Raw genomic sequence first — 26,137 nt, 5'->3', positions numbered from 1 at the left:
TATAACAGCTAAACAGCTAAACAACACAAATAAGGCTGCATTTGAACCAGTTTTATTGATATTGTGCTAAACTTTAGTGAGGCAGTAGCTGAGCATGATCCCCAACAGTCACTCTGAGCTCAACATGTAGGCCCTCCTAGCTAAAAACTATAGCATTAACAGTCTTTGTTAGCAAAACATCTCCTGATCTAGAGGTCAGATTAAAGTGAAACTCTCAAGAAGTAATTACTGACTTCACATCCATCCATCTGTTCATCCATCCATCTGTTCATCCAGCCATCTGTTCATCCATCCGTCCATCCATCCATCCATCCATCCATCCATCCATCCATCCATCCATCCATCCATCATCTTTTCTTCTGTACATATTTACATCTTTACTAATGTTTTTCTTTACAATTTGTATTTTTGTTGGATGTAACTGGGACCCTGTGTACATAGTTTTGTTCCACCTCACGTGTGAATGACAATAAAAATCATTGAATCCTTGAATTTACCCACTTCTTCCTTTTCGTGTCACGGAGGTCACTGGTTCCCATATCCAGCCATCACTGTGCAAGAGGCGGGGGACACCCTGGACAGGTCTCCAGTCCATCCCAGGGACACATAGAGACAAACGAGACAAACAACCATTCACTCTTTCACTCACACCTAGGGACAATTTAACGTTACCAAAATAAAAAAAGTAAATAAATAAAGAGTCTGAGTACAAAAGAAGAAACTCTAAACAGGAGAACAATAGTGTGGATGCTGTCAAACAATAAGTGTTTGGTTATGTCTTCATATTTTATCTCTGACCGTCCTGTACTTTACAGTTTTACAACACTCCAATGAAAGCCCAGTAAAAACGCTAAGAAGCAGCAGTAAAAGCAGCGATAACGAAGGTGTATAACATGAAACCTCATTAGTAAAAACCTTTTGTGATGCTTCCAGGAAACCCTTATAGCTGACTGTGCTGCTGAGTGTGACCTTGGTGTGATGATGAATGGGTAATAAATCCAGCAGAACAGTCTCAGGGTGGACGAGCAGAGCTCTCAGTATCCATCTGCCTCTGACTTTCAGCTCGATGTGTTGAAATGATTGTGCTTCAGCAGCTGCATGAGATAAAAAATCATTACCTGGGATATTTAGGAGCATATTCTACATATTCACACATATTTGTTATTTGGAAATTTTCTGGAAAAAATATCCTGAATCAGGAAAGTAGAGATCTGAATGGTTATGAGCAACTTAAATCTTACCTGTTTTATAAAAGTCATTTGACCTCAGCTAGGAAAAGTAGAAGCTAAAGGCTAGTCTGAGTAGCTAAAGCTTCATGATGGTTAATGTGAGCAATGTGTTTATATGAACCTTTACAGTGTGTGCACTCCAAATTTATTCTGTCCAAAAAAATGTTTTTAATCATCCACGTGTATCCCAGATTGCACTACAAACTACATGCTACAGCTAGTAGCTGCTATTAGCGCTAACAAATAACCATAAAATAAACAACAAAATAAAATGCAAACGACGTAGCAGAGGGGCACAGTGGTTAGAACAGGAAGGTCAGCGGATGGATAAAATTAATTTAATCATAGAAATACAGTGAGATTGTTAGCTTTGAAATCATCTTCAACATACTTGTTCTAGCAACCAGCAAACTGGTTGATCCACTCTGAGAAGGTGCTGTTTATAAGACTGAGCTGAATACAGCACCTCAGACTGAGGAAGTCTTTCGGATGAAAGAAGAAACGTTTCTACAATTTTTTTATTTTATTTTATTTTTTTATTTTTTTATTTTTTTTAATGTCCAGAGGACCAAATTTAACTTTTTTAGATTTTTCTACCTGGATTATTGAGCATGCATCAGGATACTTGTTCTATGTTTATCTTTGTAAGCTACTTTTAGATTTTAGCTACTGTTCTGGTACATTTAGCTGTCTTTCCCTAATTTTAGCTATTAGGTACCGTTCTGCTATTTTTATCTTTTATGTAAAATTTTGCTACTTTTAGCTATTGTTTTATCATTTTAGCTTTTGTCTACAAGTTTGCTTATTCCTTCTTTTAGTTATGTTTAGCTATTTGGTTTCAGCATCTTCAACAACATTAAGCTAAAAAAGAGACAAAATGACCCTTCAGTCTATAGTCATTACATTCTTGTCAAAGAGATAATCTCAATGGCTTTATTCCAGATAAAATAAAAGTTTAAATAGAATTATAATAATTTAAAAAAGGGATAGTTCACAACTTTTAAAATTGGGTTCTGTGGAAAGGTTTAAAACATAGTATCTTGTAAAACATGTTCTGTGACCTCAGTTTGGAGAAATAGAACACAATCCCCACATAGTTAGTCTGAACAGGGTTACACCAGTGAGTTTTGCCTCTTTATAACAACTCCAATCTAACAAATTTGTAACTGCATTTCTATTTTATAAACTTAAAAAAAAAACATTTTATACGGTTATTTACATTTATTTTTGTGGCATTTACGAGCAAAAGCAGCAGCTAGTTTTAGCAGCCTGGCACACATTTTTCATTCAACCTTTATTTGCATAGGTTAGTCTCATTGAGCCTCGAAGACTCATTTACAAGAGAGACCTGTTTTAAACAAAGATCACAGTTGAGGTACAGACAACAATAGACAATCATAAAAGAATGTAAAATGAAAAGTAAATAAAAGAAATGGTATAAAAACAAAGCAAAAACAACGGTGTACAATACTAAAAACAGGAACATGTCTGCATTGGTTTTGCATTGAACTTAATAGCTGTTTCAAATTCCTCAGAGAGGTCAAGGTCAAGATCTTCAGATCTGTTTGCAAGTTGTTCCAGGAAACAGGAGTGGAATAGGTGAAGGGCCTCTTGCCAAATTCAGTCCAGACTGAGGGGACACTGCAGGTAATGATGTCTTGGTTTGAAGAGAATATCATGTTTCTGCTACAGTAACTGTGTAATGTGACGTTAACTGTGATGTAAAAGTTTGTAAAATACCATTTGCATAATTTGGTATGAAATTTGGAGATGGGAGTTATTTTAAAACAGCAACAAACTACTTTGCTCCCTAGCCTCTCTTAGCATAGCGGTTAGCTCATTTAGCCAGTGAGAATTAAATTTTACTTTTTCAAATTGAGGTTGTTAAAAAAAGCTATTTATTAAGATATTAATTTTAAATAACCTTTCATTAAAGCCCCACTTTAAAATATCTGCACTATCAATTTAAAAGCAGTAATATAGATCTCATTCTGAGGCGTTAACAGGTTGAGTTAAAGATGTACAAGTTGATGGTATACATCTCCAACAGAACAGTCTGATGCATCAGTGCAGGGACACCACTGAATGTGTGTGAGTGCAACAAGATGGCTGCTCAAACACGTAAATGTGCACATGAGTCCGTCCCCTCGGGCTCCGTGTGGTCTTTATTAGCAGCGAGTTGACTCTATTTGGCGTGACTCGTGATTAAACCTTTTCCCAGGCAGAACTTTCACACTGTTGTGCACTGTGTGAGGTGATTAAAGGCTGTTCAATTTGTAGTCCAGTTCCACTGGCGTCCTCCTTCATTGATCTCTTTCAGGCCCCAGAAGTCGCAGCGGGATCCTTTCATGGAATAAGTCCTGGCTCTGTGTCTGAATGTCAGCAGATATATTCCCAGTCGTGTTGTGGATCTAAGAAGCTGCCGTGTCCACGTGGCGTTTAATAACCTTTGCGTGATTATCGTTGGTGTAGTCTCATTTGATCCCTATCATGACAACAAATGAATGTATTAGATATGACTGAAATGATGATCAGCACCTCCTAATTAGAGGCCACCAAAGAGTGGACTGCCGTCTACACGTTGGGGGTGAGGTTCTGCCTCAAGTGGAGGAGTTCAAGTAACTGAGTTGTCTAAAAAAGTTAAATCTGGTCCTCTGGACATTCAAAAAAAAGGACCAGATTTAACTTTTTTAGATTTTTCTACCTGGATTATTGAGCATGCATCAGGGTAACTGAGTTTTGTTTGTGTGTAAGGAAAGAATGGCAGTACTGTGGACTTTGTGCCGGTCTGTTGTGGTGAAGAGGTAGTTGAGTTGCAAAGAGAAGCTCTGTGTTTAGCGGACACTACATTCTTACCCTCACCTATGGTCACTTGGTTAGTGACCAAAAGAATGAGATTGTGGATACAAGTGGTTGAAATGTGTTTTCGCTGCATGGTAGCTGGATTCTTCCCTAGAGAACCATTTCGTCCCCCATCCAGAGGACTTCCTCAGTCTACAGCCTGCCAACCACATCTGTCCCATATGCTTTACTGCTGTGTTTCAAGCCAACCTCCTGTTGGAATCTCAGAAGCAGGCTTTTAACTTGCAAAACACAACCATCCAAAACAATCAATCATCATGTAGAGCAATCAAGGCCAGATGGCCAACTTGCTACTCACAGAAACAGCCTGAGGACAACCAAGACCTAAGTGGTTCAGAAAAAGGGTTATAAGCTCAACCATCCAGGTAGAGAACAATAAAAAAGTTTAAATCATGTCATCTGGACAAGTTTCTTTAACGTTTCTCACTTTAAAAAAAATGTTCCAGATAACATGATTTAAGCTTTTTTGTTGTTATCTACCTGGCTGATTGAGCTTACAACCCTCTCTCTAGGGAGGTTTTACAGGCAAGAACAACTGGAAGGAGACCCAGGGAAAGACCCATTGGAGAGACTAGATTGCTTAGCTGGCCCTGGGAACACCTTGTAGTCCTCCCAGAAGAGCTAGAAGAGGTGGCTGTGAAAAGAAGCATTTGGACCTCCCTGCTCAAACTGCTGCCCCCGAGACCTGAGTCCAGAACAAGAAGATGATAATGGATGATGAAAAAACGAGACCAAACATTTGTGGTTTTCTAGATGTACTGTAGTATTTTTTTAACCAAACAGCTAAAATTGACTCCATTTGACTTTGTAGGCACACACGCCTACTTTCAGTGTCTCTTAAGGCGATTGAAACATAACCCCGACAAACACCGCAGAGAGAGTCAGAGTCAGAGTCAGAGTCAGAGTTTCTTTATTGTCATTCGCACCTCATGTGGTACATGTGGTGGAGCGAAATTATGTACACGGGGTCCCAGTTACATCCAGCAATAAAATGTCTAAGAAAAACAGTAATAACATCTAAGATATGAACTAAGAAAAACATCAACTAAATATACACTAAGCACTTAGAGAGAAGCAAAGACCAGGAGAAGAACTTTTACATTGCCGATGCCAGATGTCAAAACACTTCCCACACAGAGTTACAAGGCTAATAACAAGTGGTTTCAAGACAAATCGCAGAGGCTGATTGTGGTAATGCTCTAATATCAGATTCAATCAGGCAGCAGATGTCTTTTTATTGCAACTCATTACCGCTGTCATACTTATTAGCATATAAATGGTTTTTAGGTCTAAGGAGACCTAAAAGTTGTTGCACATGTAATTGAACCTGATCTCTGCTCTGTGAGTGAGCTGTTGAAACACACGCCTGCATACATTACAGAGCACACACACACACACACAAACCGCTGTGCTCCTTCAGGCGCCGCGTAAAGACACGCATCCTCGTCTTCCTCAATCTTCAGGGGACTGTTTGGCGTCATAAAATCCTTCCTCCTCTAATCCAGTCTAATCTCCGCATCACATTTTAACACCTTATCTTGCAGAGCTTTTAAATAGGACTGTGTAAATAATATCAGCAGTTAATGTCTTACTTGGTGTGGATAGCTGTTCAGTTTGGAGAAACAGAGTTTCAGTCTGAGCAAACGGACATGCTAATAGCTAGTCGAAGTGGAGGCAAGACAAAATAAGATTGCTGTTTTCTTTAAACAACTGTAATCTCAGAAACTTTACAGTAGTTCAGTGGTTCAGCACTGTTTTACATTGAAATCACCATCAATTTGATGTTTCAGGATTTCACAGTTAATGTAACCGACAGAGATGTTACGTTAATGTCATTTATTTATTCACCAATTGTTTAAAATAACAAAGGGTTAATTTTAAGTAATGTTATTTGCAAACCGGATGTGACGTCCAGGCGGATATTCTTCAGGAGTGAAACAATAATGGTGCCAGTAATGATGATTAGCAGAGCTTGAGCGTAGTACTGACAACTTTTCTTTGTTTGTTCAGCATGTCGAGCACCGATGAGAAGGATAAAGGATTGATTGTATACTTGTGTGTGATTACTGTTTTTTTTACATCTTTATGAAAGTGTGTGTCACAACAAATGTTGCAGCAAGAATTATCCAGCTAGTAACGTGGGCAATGACATGTGTCATCGGTGCTAAGTGTAGCTTCATGCTAACGTGCTGCATACCTGTGTTACATGTAAAATGTACATACTCCTGAAAAACACATTTTAAAGTTTATTCTGTGTGTTTATAGTTCTCATGGTGGTGAAAGTGGGCTGACAATGAAAGTAAAGAGGACATCGTTCAACCAAATAAAGCCATCAGTTATCAAGAGCTCATCCTTCGTGGGTTAGAGGGAGCAACTGTTAATTTTCTGATCTTCTCTTTTCCCATTTTTGTCCTTTTCATCTGGATCTAATTTGTAATCAGCACACCTGCTCTGTGTCAGTTTTCTTGTCTTGTATATTTAGTTCTTACATTGTTTTCAGGTGTTTCTATGTTATATCCTTTTTATTTCCCTCTCAGTTTGGAGTTGGTGTTATATAATTTATCGCTCTCGTTCTGTCTGTTTCAGATGATTTGTCTTGAGAAATAAATCATCTGGATTCATCTCATTGCCTGCCTGATGCCTCCTTTGCCTTCACTTTGGTCATATTTCCTCCATCTACCCTCCAGTTCATGACAGAATCACACATTTGTTTCAGTTTGGGAAGAATGAAGCATCAGCTCAAGTAAAGACACAAAGACAGACTTGTGTGTGCAGGTCCTGCTACAAGACAATAACTTGTAGGATTTTGGTGCTGTGGACGTTCGTGTGTGGAGTACATACTGTTTTCTTGGAGATGACAATCAGCTGAACACATATGGAATGTGGCCCTCCAAGCAGACACTGAAATAAGAACAAATGCAACATTGTGGCAGTCTACGTGAACGTTTCCAACCAGTGGGCTTGAATCAGTGGCGAACTGTGACTATAAGAGCCAGGCCTTCAATAATTGTATAATAAAGTGACATCCTTCCAAATTCTAACATCACTTTATTTTCAGTTTTGTAATTCAGTGGCTTGCAAATGAAACAAACTTCTCTTTTTTTTAACCATCAAGTACAACATCTGACTTATGGTGACTTTTTTTTTTTTACAGTCTAAAACCAGAAGGCTCAGAGCCCCATGTTTTGGTCCCACCCACTCTACATCCACACTGTGATTGGTTCATTTTCATGTCAGACAAACAACAAACTCAGAGACTCTGACTAAGCTCCACCTTCTCTCCTGACAGTGAAGTCCTGACCAATGAGAGAGCTCCTTCAACATATCTAAAAAGTTCAGTCTGATCCTCTGGACATTCAAAAAAGCAAAACAAAGCAAAAAAAAAAATGTAGAAACGTTTCCTCAGTCTGAGGTGCTGTATTCAGCTCAGTCTTATAAATAGCACCTTCTCAGAGTGGATCAACCAGTTTTGCTGCTGACAACCAAAACCAGCTGCTCACATGCTCAAGAAGAACCATCAGCCTAACAACTCTGAGAAGGTGCTATTTAAGAGACTGAGCTGAAAACAGCACCTCAGACTGAGGAAGTCTCTCGGATGAAAGACAAAACGTATCTACATTTTTTTGCTTTGTTTTGTTTTTTGTTTTTTTTTATGTCCAGAGACCAGATTGAACTTTTTTAGATTTTTCTACCTGGATTATTGAGCATGCATCAGGATATTTTGAATCCTTCAACACATGTTTCTGCTGGGAGACAAACATTTAAAACAACCTGATAGGATAACTGTATTTTCATGAAGGGAAAAAATATCATGTAAGATATGGACATGAACTTTGATATACTTTTCATTACCAAAGTAACAAAGGTGTTATATGTATTTCCAACTGATGGTTCTAATTAGTTAATTTATGTAAATGAAATCGACTCGTCATTTGCAAACAAACTCTCAGCAAAACTCAAATCATGATTTAATAAAAGAGAAGCATTTGCTTGACTTTATCAATGTCTCGTTTGTTCAACCTTTTTTCAACTAAAGTTTGGAGCGTTTAAAAATCCTCAGAACAAGCCACCACCCCTTGTGTCCAAAAGCACATCCTTTAGAAATGTTTGATGATCCTAGAGTGATCTGAGTCATGATCCAACCTTCAGAACTCAAGGTTTTCATGTACAAATCAGGCAAATGTGCAATTTATTCAGCAGCCTTCCACTTAAATCCTCGAGGATTTCCATTTTGCTTTGAGACAGACATTTGTCACATGAAACGTTCATTTCCCTCTCCATCTCAATACGCTCAGATGTGATTTGTGCATTTTAGTGTTGACACAGATGGATGAGGCTCCTCTCCAAGGCTGTCTTTGTGAGGCAGAAGGGGACCTTAAATTATTTCATCTGAGGCTAGGCTCCGCACAAAGCATCACATGTCTGCATGACGGCCAAACCAAAACGAATGCTTTCGGTTTGCACGGGAAGTGAAATGAAAAATCTGCTGTGTATCGTGTGGTTTTGGACAAACTGCAAATTAATGAACTCAGAATGAACCCAGAAAGAAATAATAAATGTCTATTAGGTTGTTTTGAGCTGCTTGGCATGCTAACTTGGAGGCTGGCTGGTAAAACCACTCTGACCTGGGCGCCTCCAAATTAGATACTGGCATGGCTGCAAGTATTACTCAGTGGGAGTGCTGCTCCGGCTCGGTCACCCTGCTGCTCTAAATCTGGGCAGCACTCATCTCAGCTGACACAATGAAACGACGGGGGGAAAGCACCTCAGCAGTCTCATTAAGCTGGAGTTGACATGTGAGACAAAATCAAATGATTTCTGTAAATGCATTTCTTTTGTTTTGTGGAATCCAGTTTCTTATATAAAAAATAATCTGATCATATGCAAAGAAAAGTTAGAGAATGTTCATTTAAACTACAGAACTGCCATTTATGGTGCAAATCCAGCGTGAATGCTTATTGCTGAGTGATTTTTGCCGAAAAGCTGCTGAAGAAACTGAAACCAGCTGAAAAGGGTTCATTGCTAAACTGTTAAAGAGAGCTGAATTTGGACAGCTGACATTCACTGAAAGCAGAAAATTAAAGCTGAAAACAGCAGAAAAACTTCATAAATGTGTAAAAAAACAAAAACAAAGGCTGAGCAGAGCAGAAATGTAGCAAAAATGAGCAAACTAATCTGAAATAGACTGCGAGAGGTTAAAAAGATGACAAAAACATCTGAAATCAGCCATAAAGAAACTGAAAAGAGCAGAAAAACTTGCTGAAAAAGCTACAAAAAGCTGAAATGAGCAGAAAGAGGCTGGAAGGAGATTTTAAAAAAAGCAGAAAAAAGCTAAAAAAAAAAAATAGCAGAAAAATACCAATGAAGTAGCTGAAAAAGCTTAAATTAGCAGAAAGAAGCTGACAGGAACAGAAAAGTAGCTGGAAAAAAATCTTAAATGAGCAGAATCAAGCTGAAAGGAGCTGAAAGGAGCTGAAATTAGCAGAAAGACGCAGACAATAATAATCTGTAGCAGAACAACAGCTAAATGAGCAGTGTATTTGAAGGATGTGAAGACAGCACCATTCTTTTTCAATGAGAAAAACATGGCTGAAAAAGCTAAATATTTCAAAAAGTAAAAATTGCACAAATACCAAAAGTCACAGCAGGAATGTCCTGAAGGAGCTGAACATTTTGAGACATGAATTGTTGCTGCGCTAAATGTCATATAACAACCAGAAGGAGAATGGATCACAATAGTGAGAATGATATAGAAACTTTCTGCCTGTTAAACAGGGGAACAAGTTGGATGAAAGAGAACCAGTGAAGGGAGACGAGCAAACACAAAGTGATGAGATGGCCGTCCTTGTGCACCTCCCTGTTTTCAGTCAGTCGTCCACAGAGCTCTGAAGCAGCACAGTTGGTTGGTGCAGCTCCTGCACATTCCTTCTTTGCTATTTTCCCACTTCTGCAAAAATCACCTCGTCTTTCAGACCACGGCAGCTGTGAAAACAAATCTCGGCTCAGTACAGCTAATACACTGCGGCGCCGTTGTTCTGCCAGCCTCCATCAGAGGTGCAACTTCTGCCAGAAGAAAGGCTTTTCTGTTCCTAATGTTGTCCATGTCGTTCAGGTTCTGCTTACGATCAAACATGGATTTCTCTTATTTACCTTCCAACCAGTCATATATACAGCAGCACAAGTAGGACCCAGGTCCAGTGTTTAATAAAAGACATTTTGTCCCAGATGTACTGCTCAGAGGGTTTAAGAACACCAAACTGGCGTCTTTCAACTAGACGACGTCTAAAATTCAGATTTAGTCATCAAGACCGGAGGATATAAAGACAGAATCAAGTGTAGCAGTGGTGCTTGAATGTTTGCAATCTCTTCGTCATTTTCTACATTTCTGCATAAATATGAGCTAAAACATCATCACGTTTTCACACAAGTCCTGAAAGTAGATAAAGAGAATCCAGTTAAACAAGTTAAACAAATGAGACAAACATATTATTATGGTACTGAGAAGGTGCTATTTATGAGACTGAGCTGAATACAGCACCTCAGACTGAGGAAGTCTCTCAGATGAGAGACGAAACGTTTCTACATTTTTTTGTTGATTTGCTTTGTTTTGTTTTTTTGAATGTCCAGAGGACCAGATTTAACTTTTTTAGATTATTATGGTCATTTATTTATTGAACTTGCAACCTGTCCAATATTACATATTTGTGAGTGGCAAAAGTATGTCAATGTTTGCCTTCAGTATCTGGAACGAAACATTTCTGGTAACTGTTGATCAGTCCTGCACATCGGCTTGGAGGAATTTTAGCCCATTCCTCCGTACAGAACAGCTTCAACTCTGGATGTTGTTACATTAACTGCTGCTTCAGGTCCTTCCACAACATTTGGACTCGATTAAGGTCAGGACTTTGACTTGGCCATTCCAAAACATGAACTGAATTCTTCTTGAACCATTCTTTGGTAGAACCACTTGTGTGTTTAGAGTCATTGTCTCGCTGCATGACCCACCTTCTCTTCAGATTCAGTTCATGGACAGATGTTCTACATTTTCCTTTAGAATTCTCTGATATGATTCAGAATTCATTGTTCCATCAATGATGGCAAGCCGTTCTGGCCCAGATGCAGCAAAACGGGTCCAAACCATGATACTACCACCACCGTGTTTCACAGATGGGATCAGGTTCTTATGCAGGAATGCAGTGTTGTCATTTCTCCAAACAAAACACTTTTCATTTAAACCACAAAGTTCTATTTTGGTCTCATCCGTCCACAAAACATTCTTCCAACAGTTTCCTGGTTTGTCCACGTGATTTTTAACAAACTGCAGACGAGCAGCAATGTTCTTTTTGGAGAGCAGTGGCTTCTTCAACCCTGTCATGAACCATTGTTGTTCAGTGTTCTCCTGATGGTGGACTCATGAACATTAACATTAGTCAATGTGAGAGAGACCTTCAGTTGTTAGAAGTTACCCTGGGTCCTTTGGGACCTCACAGACTATTCCATGCCTTGCTCTTGGTCCACCACTCCTGGAGAGGTAACGCCTTGAATTTCTTCCATTTGTACATAATCTGTCTGACTGTGGATTGTTGGAGTCCAAACTCTTTACAGATTTTATTTCTGATGAGCTTCAACAACTCTTTTTCTGAGGTCCTCAGGAATCTCCTTTGTTCCTCGCTGATAAACTTCCACAAACATGTTGTGAAGATCAGACTTTCATAGATCCTGTTCTTTAAATCAAACAGGGTGTCCACTCACACCTGATCATCATCCCATAGATTGAAAACACTTTACTCTAAATTCACCTTCATAACTGATAATCCTAGAGGTTCACATACTTTTGCCAATCACAAATATGTAATACTGGATCATTTTCATCAATAAATAAATTACCAAGTATATATTTTGTCTCATTTGTTTAGCGGGGTTCTCTTTATCTACTTTTAGGACTTGTGTGAAAATCTGATGATGTTTTAGGTCATATTTATATTTATGCAGAAATATAGAACATTCTAAAGGCTTCACAATCTTTCATGCACCACTGTAGACTCACTGATGGTGAAAATAAAACTTTCTGTCACAGACGAAAAAAATAAAATAAAGGTGGACCACAGCAAAAAGACAAAGAAAATACACAAAGAACTGACAGGACACAAAGTAAAACCAGTCAGTGTGAACACAGAGGAGAGTAAAGAACAGGTGTGCCAATCACAAATTCATATCAGGCGTGACAAGTAAAAAAAACAATGAACAAAAAATTAAGAAGGAAGTGAAGACAGAAGTTCATTTACAAAGTCAAATAAAAAAGAAAAGACCTGGTACCACATGAGCAGGAATCCACACCCACTGGCACGAGTTTAAACATGAGTACGATTGTTTTTTCCTCCTCTAAACAAGTGTTTGATACAATACTGCCCATTAATAAATGCATCAACAATAAACACATGAAGATAGAATGTTAAAAAACATAATTACTTAAGAGTTTCAGCAGTGATTTGTGACTAAAGGGTGTCAGCAAAGGCCAAAGGAAATGTTTACAGGACAGTGGTGAGACCAGCCATGTTGTATGGTCTGGAGACAGAGACAGAACTGGAAGTGGCAGAAATGAAGATGTTGAGGTTGTTCTTAGGAGCAACAAGGATGGATAAGATTAGGAATGAGATCATCAGAGGTACAGCACAGGTTGAACAACTGGGAGATAAAGTTAGGGAGGCCAGACTGAGATGGCTTGGAGAGCCAGTGGGTATACTGGTAGAAGGATGTTAGAAATGCAGCTGCCAGGAAAAGACAAAGAGGAGATCTATGGATGCATTAAGAGTGGGCATGGAGGTAGTTGGAGTGAGGACAGAGTCAAGTCAAGTCAACTTTTTTTATAGAGGACATTTTAAAACAGAACCTGTTATCAAAGTGCTTAACAACAACAACAACAACAACAACAACAATCAATCAATGAGAGTGAAATTAAAGAGGAAAAAAATGCAATACACTTATAATAATAACTGAAGAATTAATAAAAAGCATTTAAAACATAGGGTCACAGATTAAAAAACACTAGCTCAGTTTACACTGTGTGAAATGCCTGCGAGAACAGATGAGTTTTTAGCAGAGATTTGAACTGAGGAAGGGAGGTGGCCTGCCTGATGTTGGGGGGCAGGTTGTTCCAGAGTTTGGGGCCCATGACTGAAAAAGCCCGATCTCCTCTGAGCTTCAGTCTTGTTTTTGGAACAGCCAAAAGCAGCTGATCGGATGATCTCAGGGCCCGAGAGGGAACGTAAGGTTCCAGAAGCTCAGAGAGGTAAAGGGGTGTGAGGCCATTTAAGCATTTGATGGTCAACAGAAGAATTTTAAAGACTATCCTCGTACGAACAGGAAGCCAGTGAAGGGAGGACAGAACTGGTGTAATATGGTCAGACCTACAAGTTCCGGTTAAAAGCTGAGCAGCAGCATTATGGACGAGCTGAAGACGTGAGATGGAGGCCTGGCTGACCCCAGCATAGAGTGCATTGCAATAGTCCAATCGGGTCGTGACAAAGGCGTGGACTAGTTTCTCAAGGTCGGGTCTGGACAATACTGGCTTGAGCTTAGCTACCTGTCTTAGTTGAAAGAAGCTTTTCTGCATAACAGAGTTGATTTGTTTGTTAAACTTGAAGTCAGAGTCTAAAACCATCCCGAGATTTTTACTAGACTGCTTAAGATATGGCTGAAGAGAGTTCAGGTTGACATGATCAGTGGCGACAGCTGAGCTAGGGCTAAAGACAATGACTTCAGTCTTCTCATTGTTAAAACTTAAGAAATTTGAAGCCATCCAGGCCTTAATGTCGTCCAGACATTTTAACAGAGGATGAATGGAGCAAACACTTGCTGGTTTCACAGAGGATGCAGAGGACAGAGTGAGATGGACGAGGATGACTCATTGTGGTGACCCCTGAAGAGAAAGGTGCAGAAAAAGGACAAACAAGGACAGAGGACGATGAGGAAGGACAAAAAAGAAGAAGAAAGTTGAAGAAGAATTGAAAAGAAGAAAACAGAGATCAAGGATGAAGAAGGATGAAGTAGAAACACAACCCCCCCACACATAAGAGGATCTGCGGTGGAAGTGGTCTCCAGCTACAAGTACTTGGGTGTGCACCTGAACGACAACCTCAGCTGGAGCAACAACACTACCAGCCTGATCAAGAACGCTCATCAGAGACTCTACTTCCTCAGGCGGCTGAGACGAGCTGGTCTGGGAAGCTCAGTCCTCACCTCCTTCTACAGGTGTGCAGTGGAGAGCATCCTGTGCTCCAGCATCAACGTGTGGCATGGAGGCTGCACAGCTGCAGAAAGAAAAGCTTTGCAGAGAGTGGTGAAGGCTGCACAGAAGTATGTTGGAGTCAGTCCCCCCACCATCACAGACATCTACACCTCTAGATGCAGGAAGAGGGCCACCTGCATCATGAAGGACCCCACTCACCCAGCACACACTTTTTGCCCCACTCCCCTCAGGCAGGAGGTTGAGGAGCATTAAGTGTAGAACCACTAGACTGAGGAACAGCTTCTACCCTGAGGCTGTTAGACTCATGAATGTCTAATCAGGATAATCACTGTAAGGAAAACAAAAAGAAAAAAAGACAGAAAAATCACTGTAACGCCACTTTAATTGAAGATTTGACACTTTGTGCTGCTGACTATCCATGCCGCTGATTTCGTACCCATAAGTTGCTATATTCATACCCGTCTGCTCGCAACAGACTCATGTTCAGGCTGCTGTTTGTCAAAGTTACAGTCAAAGTTTCTTTATTTGTCATTCGCACCACATGTGGTACATATGGTGGAACGAAATTGTGTACACAGTTATATATAGTATAGTAAATTATTATTGTTTATCGTATATCTTAGATTCTCGTATAGCTGCTGTTTCTTTTTTATACTTTATATTATTGTTATTTTTGGGTGTAACTGGGACCTTGAGTACACAATTTCGTTCCACCTCATGTACCACATGCGATGACAAAGAGAAAAAAAACAACAAAGAAGAACACAGAAGAAGAAGAACAACAACAAACAACAACAACTCCCTTCTAATTAAAAGTCCACAGAGGAACTCAAGTATTCGTAGCCCCGCCCGCCTCGGATGTGACGGTACCCAATGGTAACGCTCCGTGCAGCCTGGTCGTCAGTAGTGGGACGGCCCGGCCGCGCGGCGCTGCTACTGTTCGGCTCGTCGCCTCCACCTCACTCCGGTCTGAGAGCGAGTACGGCTGAAGGAGCCACCACTTGAGCACTTTACATGACTGGAGACAGATACGTTATTCTCTCCGTTTAAAAGACGACACGCTCGGAGGAGCGGAGAGAGCCCGTTTTTAAGGGAGGACACCGACTTGTTTCGTCTGTTTACTTCCAGCCAGCCGGCGTTAAAAACCCTTTGATGACCGAGCGCTTAGCTCTCGAGCTAACTGGAACCCAGAACCTAGCTAGTTTGTTAGCTTGCTGGTAAGCTAGCGGAGCCGTTTGTAGTTATTTATGGTGTAGCGGTTTTAATGATACATTTCGAAGCAGTTCATTTTAGAACTGAGGCGCAAATATTGTGTTTGTTGAGTGTCCGGAGCTCCAGTGGCAGCTCGGTTCAGTACCTTCAGGAGGGAGACGATGGTAGGAACAATAGTTTTAACCGTCCAGGCAACAAGTCTGCTGCTTTAACTTAACTCAGATATGTCGGTTTGGGACAGATAACGCGACAGAACCGGGTTAAAATGCTGGTTTCTGGTTCAGAGAAAGTGACGTTAAACGGAGCGAAGTGCGACTCGAGGTGTCCAGGTTCGAGCGGACCGGTCCGGTGGGTCTGTCGGTGGTTTTGGTAAAGCTGTCTATCGATGCCACGGCTGCCGAGGAGACGAGGTGGATGAGCAGTAAACAAATCGCCCACATGCTTTGGATCAGCTCCGGGACTTGTGAAAGGCACCTGAAGCAGCAGAGCAGCAGCAGCCCGGGGGGAAGATGGCGGACGGTTCCTTCAGGAGCCGGAGGAGGTGGCGGTGCTGAGAGACAAACTTCACTTCTCGGATTCTCAAGACGGACGGCTCACTCCAGCTCGTTGGACACATGCAGGCCAAAAAACGCTACTTAGTCCTGTTCTCCGCCGGTGCCTGTCTCCTTCTGCTGTTTTGTTTCGGGGGGGTTCAAGTCCCGCTGTCCAGACGGGCCCATCGGCGCGATGACCGCAGCCTCCCGGGGCTGCACCCCGGGGCGCGGTGGCGGCGCTGGCCCGGGTACCTGCAGCCTTTCAGCGCCTTGGACAGGGACACCAGCGATGATCTCAGTGGACACATGTCCCCCAGGCAGAAGAGGGACTCTAACTCTGGCGTTTACACTGGAAGACGCTGCCGGATGGAGTCCTGCTTTGACTTCTCCTTGTGTGAGAGGACTGGGTTTAAAGTTTATGTGTACCCCCAGCAGAAAGGAGAAAAACTCTCTGAGAGTTACCAGAACGTCCTGTCCTCCATTGAAGGGTCCAGGTTCTACACACTGGACCCAGGACAGGCGTGCCTTTTCGTCTTGAGCTTGGACACCCTGGACCGGGACCAGCTTTCGCCATATTACGTGCACAACTTGAGAGCAAAAATCCAGAGCCTTCCTCTGTGGAACGAGGGCAGAAACCACATCATCTTCAATTTATATTCTGGTACCTGGCCAGATTACACAGAAGACCTCGGCTTTGACATCGGCCTCGCCATGTTGGCCAAGGCCAGTATCAGTACAGAGAGCTTCAGACCCAACTTTGACATTTCTATACCCCTGTTTTCTAAAGACCACCCAAGGACAGGAGGGCAAAGGGGATATTTGAAACACAACACTATCCCTCCATACAGGAAGTACATGCTTGTTTTTAAGGGGAAAAGATACCTGACTGGAATAGGTTCAGACACTAGGAATGCTTTATACCATGTGCACAACTCTGAGGACGTGGTCCTTCTCACTACATGTAAACATGGCAAAGACTGGGAGAAACACAAGGATGCTCGCTGTGATAAAGACAACGCAGAATATGACAAGTGAGTATGCCGCCCTACTTCTCTGCTCGAGTTTCTCACACCTGCTTTGTAGGTTCACACCTTGGTTTTATGTTTATATATATATATATATATATATATATATATATATATATATATATATATATATATATATATATATAATCAGCTCAGTTACTAGTTTCAGCTGTGCTGTTTTAATTACCAGTAGTAGTAAAGAAGTGCAAGCAATTATTTGTGAGTTATGATCTCTTTAAGTCTTTTTGTGTTATTTGTTCATTTAAGAGCTAAATAGTTGCAAGCCTAGAGACAACCCCTTGTTATAGTACTTTCTAGTGTCTGTTCTTCTGATTCATGCAGTCATAGCCTTTTAGTGGAGCATTGTGAGGCACAGATGAGTAAATGGCTTTAATGTCGGTCCTAGGAACCACTGTGTTGATGTCTTTCAATGAATATCTAGACCTGTTTACACAGCTTGCTGTGCAGCTGTGGACGAGTCCAGTTCTTTCTTCTTCAGCTTCTCACAGCTTCACCTTTATACCTGACTTTATGTGCTGAATGGCACACTAGTTTAATTAACCACATGCATCTTACCGTTATGAAAATATAATGCCCAACAAAAATTGCATTTTATTAAAAGGTTCCTCTGGGTTTATCTCCCAGTCACGTGGCTAAGCTATACTATTTTCTCAGCTCAAATATGATGTGCAAACGGGCATCTGGTCTTCCAGATATGGATGTTGGAATTTGTTTCGTGTCCCTCAGACTTTTCCCTGTTGTTACTGGTGACTGTATGGTGCTGGCAGGGAGGGTTTGATTGTGGATCTTTGGAGTGGATTAGTAGTGACAAAAGCACTGGTGCCAGTAAGGGGAAGCCACTCTGGCTTCTGTTTGCTCAATCATTTCCCTGACAAATCTGCATTAGCTAGGAATGCCATGGCCCCAACTGGTGCCCAACACGGCTCTGATACTAGTTCTGATTTGTTGTCATGGCTTCACTGTTTGCTCACGATCAACCTCACAGCGTTCACCCGTTTAATATTTGGCACTGATAAAAAATACCACCACAAGTCAAGAGCTTCATTCTCTCCCTCAGCAAACAACACATGAACCATCTGCCCTGAGAGTGACACTTTGCTGCCTAATTTTTATATGTCAAGTCAGAGAGTGATTTTTATAATCAGAGATTACAACAAAAGATACGACACGATACGATTCAGCCCTTAATCACAATACGGTTCAAGTTTGACTCAACAGATTGAGATTCAGTAAATTACAACACAAAGGAATGATTCTACGTTATTTACTTAATAAAACTCAATATTTTAACAGCCTAATGGGAAAAAATAACCGACCACTTACAAACACGGTTGTTTTAAAATTACAAAATCACAAAACTCGACTCTTAATTAACAAACATTAATGCGAGTATAAGTTAAACCAAAAATGGGACATGGTGCAAAAAAAACCTCAATAAACTACCAAGTAGCTCAAGAATGAGCTGCAAATTGCATTAAGTTTATCATAAATGATAATACACAAGTTTACCTTTTCTTTTTGCAATATTAGTTGATCTAAATGATCAGAGTGAAGCACATTTTCAGAGTTTATGGCTTTTTATACTGGTGCTACTGCTGGTTTCCTCAGACATTACTATAAAAAACACAATACTGAACAGCAGGAATGACACCAGAAGAAGAGCTGTACTCTGAAATAAGTATATATATATATATATATATATATATATATATATATATATATATATATATAATCATATTTGTTTATTGTCTGTAGACTCTGCTTGAAGACTTTTTAAAATCTAATAGTTACAGTGGATCAAAACTTATTGGTGCAAAAAGAAGTAATAAATGAACGCATCTTGATTTAATCCCAGAACTGCATCTTCACACGGCTGCTCTACAAATTTGAGATTGTGCACATTGGTGAATCTGTACAGTTTGTTTAACCTTTACATCCCTAATGCCTACAGCCCAAATTTAAAGAATTATAACATCAACAACCTTCAGACCAGTAATTTCCTTTGTTAACCAGAGATTATTGTTATTAGCTTTTTATAAACTCAGTCCAGATTGACACACAAAAGTAACATACTGTATTAGCAGCCATCTTTATGCTGAATTATGACATTTTTGTAGAATAAATGGCAATACTATGCATATGTTACAAAAGATGCATGTATATAAATGCTCAGTAAAAAATAAGCACTGTCAGGGTTAGGGTTAGTTGGTCAGTTTTCAGGGCTTTAAATTTGATAACAACAACTTCCGATAAACAGCAGCACATGACACATAACACTGTGCCATTACTGTTTATTTAACAACAGTTAAGCCAAAAGAGTCTTTGCTTTTTTTGAAAGGACTTGACAAGTATATATTATAAATTTCTCCAGAGGAATGTCTAATTTTTCCAGGTTACTTTTACGCACAGTAGGAACTTACGTACAATGATGAAAGCGTTATCATTTGGACTTGTTTGAGGTCTACAAGACCAGGACATCTTACAGTCTTAAGTTGATCATGAACATGTGAAGCCATGTGTCCAACAACTATTTCTTGGTCCAAATTATTCCAAAGTAAAGCAACAACAAATGTACAAAAGGATGTCTGTTAAAAGAAACGTCAAGGTGTTGCAATGACCAAGTCAAAAGTACAGACCTAAAGCGGATTAAAAGCTGTGCATGAGCGCCATGTGCGATCCTAAAAGGCATGCTTCTTGTTTCTCACATCAGTTCTGTCCAGTTTATAACTTGTTTCTAACGTTAAAATCACACTTGGCTGTCATTGGCTTGAAAACTAAATCAGAGGCCTTAATTATTAACTAGGATTTTAGTGTAAATCACAAGTTGTCTTTTGAAATAAGATTTTATGAAGCCAAATTTATAGCAAAGTTCTTGTCCTTCATTTGTTTTTCTTATGTCAGTTTATAGCAGTTGTTTAGTAAAACTCTGCCAAGTGTACATGTCCAATTCTAATCCAGTTAGATAAAGCCTACTTAGGTGATGGAGAGTTAGAGCCTCATCTTTATAGAAAACAATATGAGGAAAGAAATTACCTTGTTACGAAGTCATGACATGTGTACTAAGACATTTTACACTATTTTCTTTTTAAATCTTGCATTTTATTGAATTTATAGAGCTCAGTTTGGGCGGCATGGTGGCACAGTTTGTAGAACTGTTGCCTCTCAATGGGTATGTTTACATGGACATAAGTAACCGGATCAAATGGCCGGTCAGAATAAAAGTGTGTCATGTAAACGCTCCGTTCGGGTTATTTTTTGTGTATTCGGCGCGATCCGTTATAATTTCTGATCAGAACGAAACGGGTGGTTTACGCCGATCCGAAACCCGATCGGTGCGCATGTAAACGCTTGATCTGTTCGTTTCTATCTGATCGTGAAAAACTGGCCTGACTGCGCATGTGCGACTTTGCCATTTCCGCCTGGCTAACGCTAATAATATTAGCATGTCAGGGAAGTAAAACTGGTCGGTGAGTGACACAACATTTCTACTAGAAACTTTTAAAGAGCTCAAAATGATTTCTATTACCTGTAGCTCAGTCAGGGAGTGCAATAACGTCTCCAACATCATTAAAACCTGTCGCGGGTCCATTTTGGGTGCTCAGGTTTGTTTACGTTCACCCGGAAGTAGAACTTCTTCTTCGGTGTTTTTTTTAAGGAGAGTTTACCACTCTGCGCATGTCAGTACTGCTGTTCAGAACAAAGCCCGCTGCATGTAAACGCTCATCATGAACAGATTGTGCCCATGTAAACAACACATTTGAATTATTCAAACAGAACACATTTCAATATGGTCAGAGAATTCTGCGCATGTAAACATAGCAAATGAGAAGGTCGCTGGATCGAATCCCAGCTGGGGGCCTTTCTGGTTGGAGTTTGCATGTCCTCTCCATGCATGTGTAGGTTTTCTCCGGGTACTCCGGTTTCTTCCCACAGGAGGTGCCTGCCCCCTAACATCCCCCTCCACATTTTTCCGTTAGACAGGTGAAAACAAAGGAATATGAATATCCACAACTTGCAGGATTAACAGCAGCACACGTCTCTGCACCCGAAGCCTTTGAAGGATGAATACACTTTAATTCACTGCAACTCCAAACAATGTGGGCACAGTTACTTTTTAATTTTGTTGGGCTATAATAATTAGCCCTACTTGAGTTGAGAATAAAACGATCATTTTGAGGAGCATGAGCTGCTGCAAGTTGGTTTTATGTTTGTTTTTAGCGTTGGCTGGAAGGTGTGGGGGTGGGAGATGTTAAATGGGACCTGGCTAGAAATGCAGCACGTACTGCATCCCTACACCAGGAGAACGAGACAGGATTGGACTTGAATATTCAATGAAAAATTGGTTAATTACGGACAAATTTGAAGAGAGTTTTGGCTGAAAATGCTCATCCCTACTTTGATAGCCAAGTGTCTGTTTATGTGCTATAAACTCCTCCATGGTATGGATAAACTGACGGTGCAGATTGAGAAAATATTAAAACGGGTCATCTTTTAAAAACTATAATGCACAGCTTTTGTGAAATCTGCATGCAAACCTTTTTCCAGTTTGTAAATGTATAAACTGCTGATTTTATACTTATTCTATGCATCTTACTGGAATATAGCAAATATTAAATGTAGGAAAAGGCAAATTTTTTAAATAATTTTTCTCAAAACCAAGTTCTCTGTAGACGTTTTGTTTGTAAGGGGTGTTGCTTTTGTATTAGGCTGTGCAGTCTGTGGTATAACTGAGTGGAAATAATTGTTTCAGTGCTTTGTTGTGGTCTTTTGTGTGACAAATCCCCTGTATCCTCTGCTACAGAAAACAAGGAAGTTATGACGGACACAGTCTAGCCCCTCACAATAATTACTTTGTAAAGGTCATGTTTTTTGTGTGTAATAGTTCAGACTTCATTTGCTAGCTGTTGAATTGCAGTAGATGTAGATTTATTTATGTGCTATACACACACAGTACATGAAGCTATTACACAGTCCTATTGTTTGTAATTTTCTTCCTTCACTTTAAACAATACAATATTTTCCCCAGTAATTTTTCAATATTCTCTAATTTTTTAGTGGTATAGATAAATTTCATCCTGAACTTTCTTTGGATGACACAGATTTGTAAATTATCATAACTTGTCAAGATGCAGGTGATTATTTCTTCTATCTAACAAAGTTGAGTCAGGTCCTCTGGATGGATGAAACGTTTGCTGAAACGTTTCGTCTTTTTTCCAAAAGACCTCTTCAGTCTGAGGAGCTGCAACAAACTCAGTCTTATCAACAACAAACTCATTGCTCGACTATGAGAAGGTGCTGCTTATAAGACTGAGTTAGTTGCAGCTCCTTAGACTGAATAAGTCATTTGGATAAAAGATGAAACGTTTCAACAAAGAATCCATCCAGAAGACCTGACTCAAACTTGTTAAATTTATCTACCTGGATTATTGAGCATCCAGCAGCATCAGGATATTATTCCTGGCTTGCTTGTTTATGTGTGTGCAAGTCATGTTTACAACCAAGGCTTAGTCAACTACAGTATAACTATTTACATCTCTCATTCCCGCCTTATCATTTATGCATCTGCACTTAGCCGCTCTCTACAAGCCTGTAATGCAACAAAAAGAGAGAAGTGATCCAGTAGGAGGCAGATCAGATGCAATTTTAACCTCAAACTGAAAGCCCTCTCACAGCTTGTTTCCAATTAAGAGGCGCTGCCAAGCGCGAGAGTGTGCACGGGATAAAATAGAGTCACAGTGTAGTGCAGCATAGTGGGAAACAAAGTAAGAGAAGGTTTGGGGTAGAAATAGAAACTCAAAGACTGCAAACAGTCTGATGAGTTGAAAGAAGGAGAGAAAAACTAAAAGGTAGGGAAAGGTAGAAAATGCAGAACACCTGCAAGCTATCCAGCAGTAAGAGGTGAGCGCAGTAGCTGGCTGGCAGCTGACGTTAGTCTTTTAGGTGTATTTATAGACTTGCAGGGTTTTAATCCTCAGTATTGGCCAAAGCCCCTGAAACGGGGCTGCTAGCCAACTTGATGCAGGCTTTACAAGCCTGGGGAAAATGGTAATCTATGGGGGAGGATGGTTTATCTAAGTTTCTGCACATGAACTTTTTATGCATGCCCTTTTTTCTAAGTAGTATCTTGATTTGTCTTGCAAAAGTGGACACTTTTAACAGAGTTTTGAGAAAACAAGCTTGACCAAAATTATTAAAAATGTGTAAGGAATGTGTTAGTCAAGACAAATCAAGCCAGATCTCTGGAACTGCTCATATTAGGATCAATGTATCAAAATATAGCTTCAAAAGCCAGAAATCTGAAAATGTGCTTTGTTTATTTTGATTAAATATGATTTGATTCCTGATTTGTTGTGATGTGCCACATATAAGGGAAGTCTATCATTGGCAAGGAAATTAAAAAAAGCACAATAAGATAAAAGTTGATGGTGAAAGTTTATTTATTCAACCAGTTTAGTTTTAAGACAACCTGGCCAAGACGCAGCAAAAACAGACATGGTAAGACTGCAGAGGGATAACATGTACACAACAGAAAACCAAACACCAAACCAAAAAGTCCATGCTCAATAATCCCGGTATACAATCCCAACAGTTTTCAGTCAGGTCATCTGGACGGTTTCTTTTCTCAAACACCAAACCATACAAACCAAAGGTAGGGATAACTATAACTTAGCTATGACAGATGCATCAGTAAAAATGACAAAACAATAGGAGAGAATGACATAAAAAAAGAGCATTGATCTTGAAACAGTGCTCTCACTGAACTTTTAAAAGCTGATTTCTCTTAATTACCGTAGTTTTATGGGTGTTTTACACCTCAGAAGCTGCAGAACTAGATGGTCACAGATGCTCCCCACAAACGAGGTGATATTTTGTTTTACTTCCAGTGGATTCTGTTTGTTAAAATCTATAATTGTTTGTGTTTTCCATATTGCCCAATGCCCAAATTATAGGGCCCTAAAATGATTTAGCACTAAATAAATATGTGAAGGTTTGAACAAAAAGGTTTAAATTACATCACAGATCATTTGTATTTATTTATTTGTTTGTTTGTTTGAAATTGGTCAACCAGTGCGATAAACTGTCTGAGCGGCACCGCAAACTTTGTTGTGGTGCTGAAGACCCAATATGAAAGGACTTGGAGGGGTACGGTTGGTGTCGTTAGATTTCCACTTTGGGAATGGATTGTTGCTTTTGTGGATCGGAGACTTTACAGTAAGTCAGCTCCACATCTGTTTTTTATTTTTTTTTTGAGCTTGTACAGGTTTCTTGTGCATTGATATTGTTGATATTTTTAAATTAATTGTTGTGGTTTTACCATTTTACAACTCAGTCCTTTTTTGTGTTTTGACCTAGTTTAACTTAGAAGGAATAACTCACAAATTATGCAATCCCATCTTTGTTTACTTCACTGTGTGCATGAGTGATTGCAGTGTTTATTTTTTTTAATTTATTAACTTTTTATGATCTTCTCCTTTGAGCTCAGATTCAAATATGCTTTTTTGCCTGAATGGGTTTTGGACTCATTCTTGCTCTCTGTGAAAGATACTGCCATTTGTCTGCCGTGCTCCCTCCATCTCTGCTCTTGCCCAGACAAGATGATGTATGGCTTGTCCCCAGCTGCCATATGCAGGTGTTATATTCCTCTTGGAACGCTGGTAGAGTGGAAAAATGCAAAAGGATGTCCTCTTGCCAGGAACATACAGGGATCTGTTGAGCTAATAAGAAGGCACAAAGGTGGTAGTGCTGCTAAAGCTGTCTAGAACTGAGAAGATAGGGGTTTGGAAGAAATGAGCCCAACGAAAATGAATTGTTACCATCCTTACATGGGGGTAAGAGAGGCTACAAGAAATGTTTTCTTAAAAAACAACCTCTAAAATACAAAAAATACAGTCATCCACTTCAAATGCTGCCTGTGCTGATGTAACGTTAGCAGTTAATGTGTCAGGAAATGTTTGAACAATGTGAAAAGGCCTTTAGTGACAATGAGTAAGAGTTTACAAAATGATAGCAGATTTAATATTTAATAGAGTTGCTCTAGCTGCATCATTTGAGTTGCTGTAAGTGGGGTGTTTAAGGTGAGAGATGTAACTTAATGGAACCGACTCTGTTGAATCAGTGGAGCTGCTTGCTTGGCATGACGGTGGCTTTTTTCAGTCATCACGGGTGTACAATCAAATATGCTGAGTGCTACATGCAGAATTAGAGCTCTCGAACACCAGTCAAATCCTGTGGACTTTAACTCCTTCACTTAATGTGGAGAAGGAACTTGTGATGCTCAGAGAGATGATATAAGTCCCTTGACGATTAGCATACATCCATCTGCACATTTTGCTTTCACTCAAAGTTTAGTTATAAATTAACTAGTAAATGAACATGCCGGTTTTGGTCTGTCAGATAAGGAATTTAACAGCATTCCCATGTAAATCACCAAGAGATTGTTGCTTTGATTCTTAGTCACATTTTTGTCCCCTGCTGCAGGAGTGAAGAAATGGAATTGGAAATAGGAAATAGGAGTCAGTGTGCAGTGAGGTATCTTTTAAAACTGAACAACTTATTCTTATGAAGATTGGGATTGTCATTTAAGTGAAATTATTCTTTAAATGAATTACAGAAAAAATTGAAGAGGTGCTCATCTCCAAAAACATGTTTATAATATAAACACAACTGCTCACCCGGAGGTTTCCACCACTTCGTCCATCATTAAACAGGGGTGGAGGCCTCCGGGTTCAACTGTCCCCCTCTTACACTGCTGTTATTGCTAGTATCACTCAACCCTCTGTAAATAGTAAACAGCCATCAGTGTGCTAATGATCTATTGTTAGGCTGATGGTCCTTCTTGACCATGTGAGCAGCTGGTTTTGGTTGTCAGCAGCAAACTGGTTGATCCACTCTGAGAAGGTGCTATTTAAGAGACTGAGCTGAAAACAGCACCTCAGACTGAGGAAGTCTCTCGGATGAAAGACGAAACGTTTCTATATTCTTTTGCTTTGTTTTTTTTTTTGAATG

The 26,137-nt window shown here is 39.9% G+C and overlaps 1 protein-coding gene across 1 annotated transcript; it reads left to right on the top strand.

Moving 5' to 3' along the window:
- Positions 1-16,047: 16,047 nt before the first annotated feature.
- On the top strand, positions 16,048-17,120 carry LOC119410363 (exostosin-1). Its single transcript, XM_037677274.1, has one exon. It carries the CDS (start codon positions 16,167-16,169, stop codon positions 17,118-17,120), a length of 954 nt encoding a protein of 317 aa, XP_037533202.1. The 5' UTR covers positions 16,048-16,166.
- The last annotated feature ends 9,017 nt before the right edge of the window (positions 17,121-26,137 follow it).

The sequence above is a fragment of the Nematolebias whitei genome, chromosome 5, assembly GCF_014905685.2.
Source record: "Nematolebias whitei isolate Nwh7 chromosome 5, NemWhi1, whole genome shotgun sequence".
Lineage (NCBI taxonomy): Eukaryota > Metazoa > Chordata > Actinopteri > Cyprinodontiformes > Rivulidae > Nematolebias > Nematolebias whitei.
The sequence above is the reverse complement of the archived record's forward strand: the minus strand, read 5'-3'. Positions and strand labels throughout refer to the sequence as shown.

Coding starts and splice junctions, on each gene's coding strand:
- LOC119410363 (XM_037677274.1), top strand. CDS start 16,167: ATGCAGGCCAAAAAACGCTACTTAGTCCTGTTCTCCGCCGGTGCCTGT.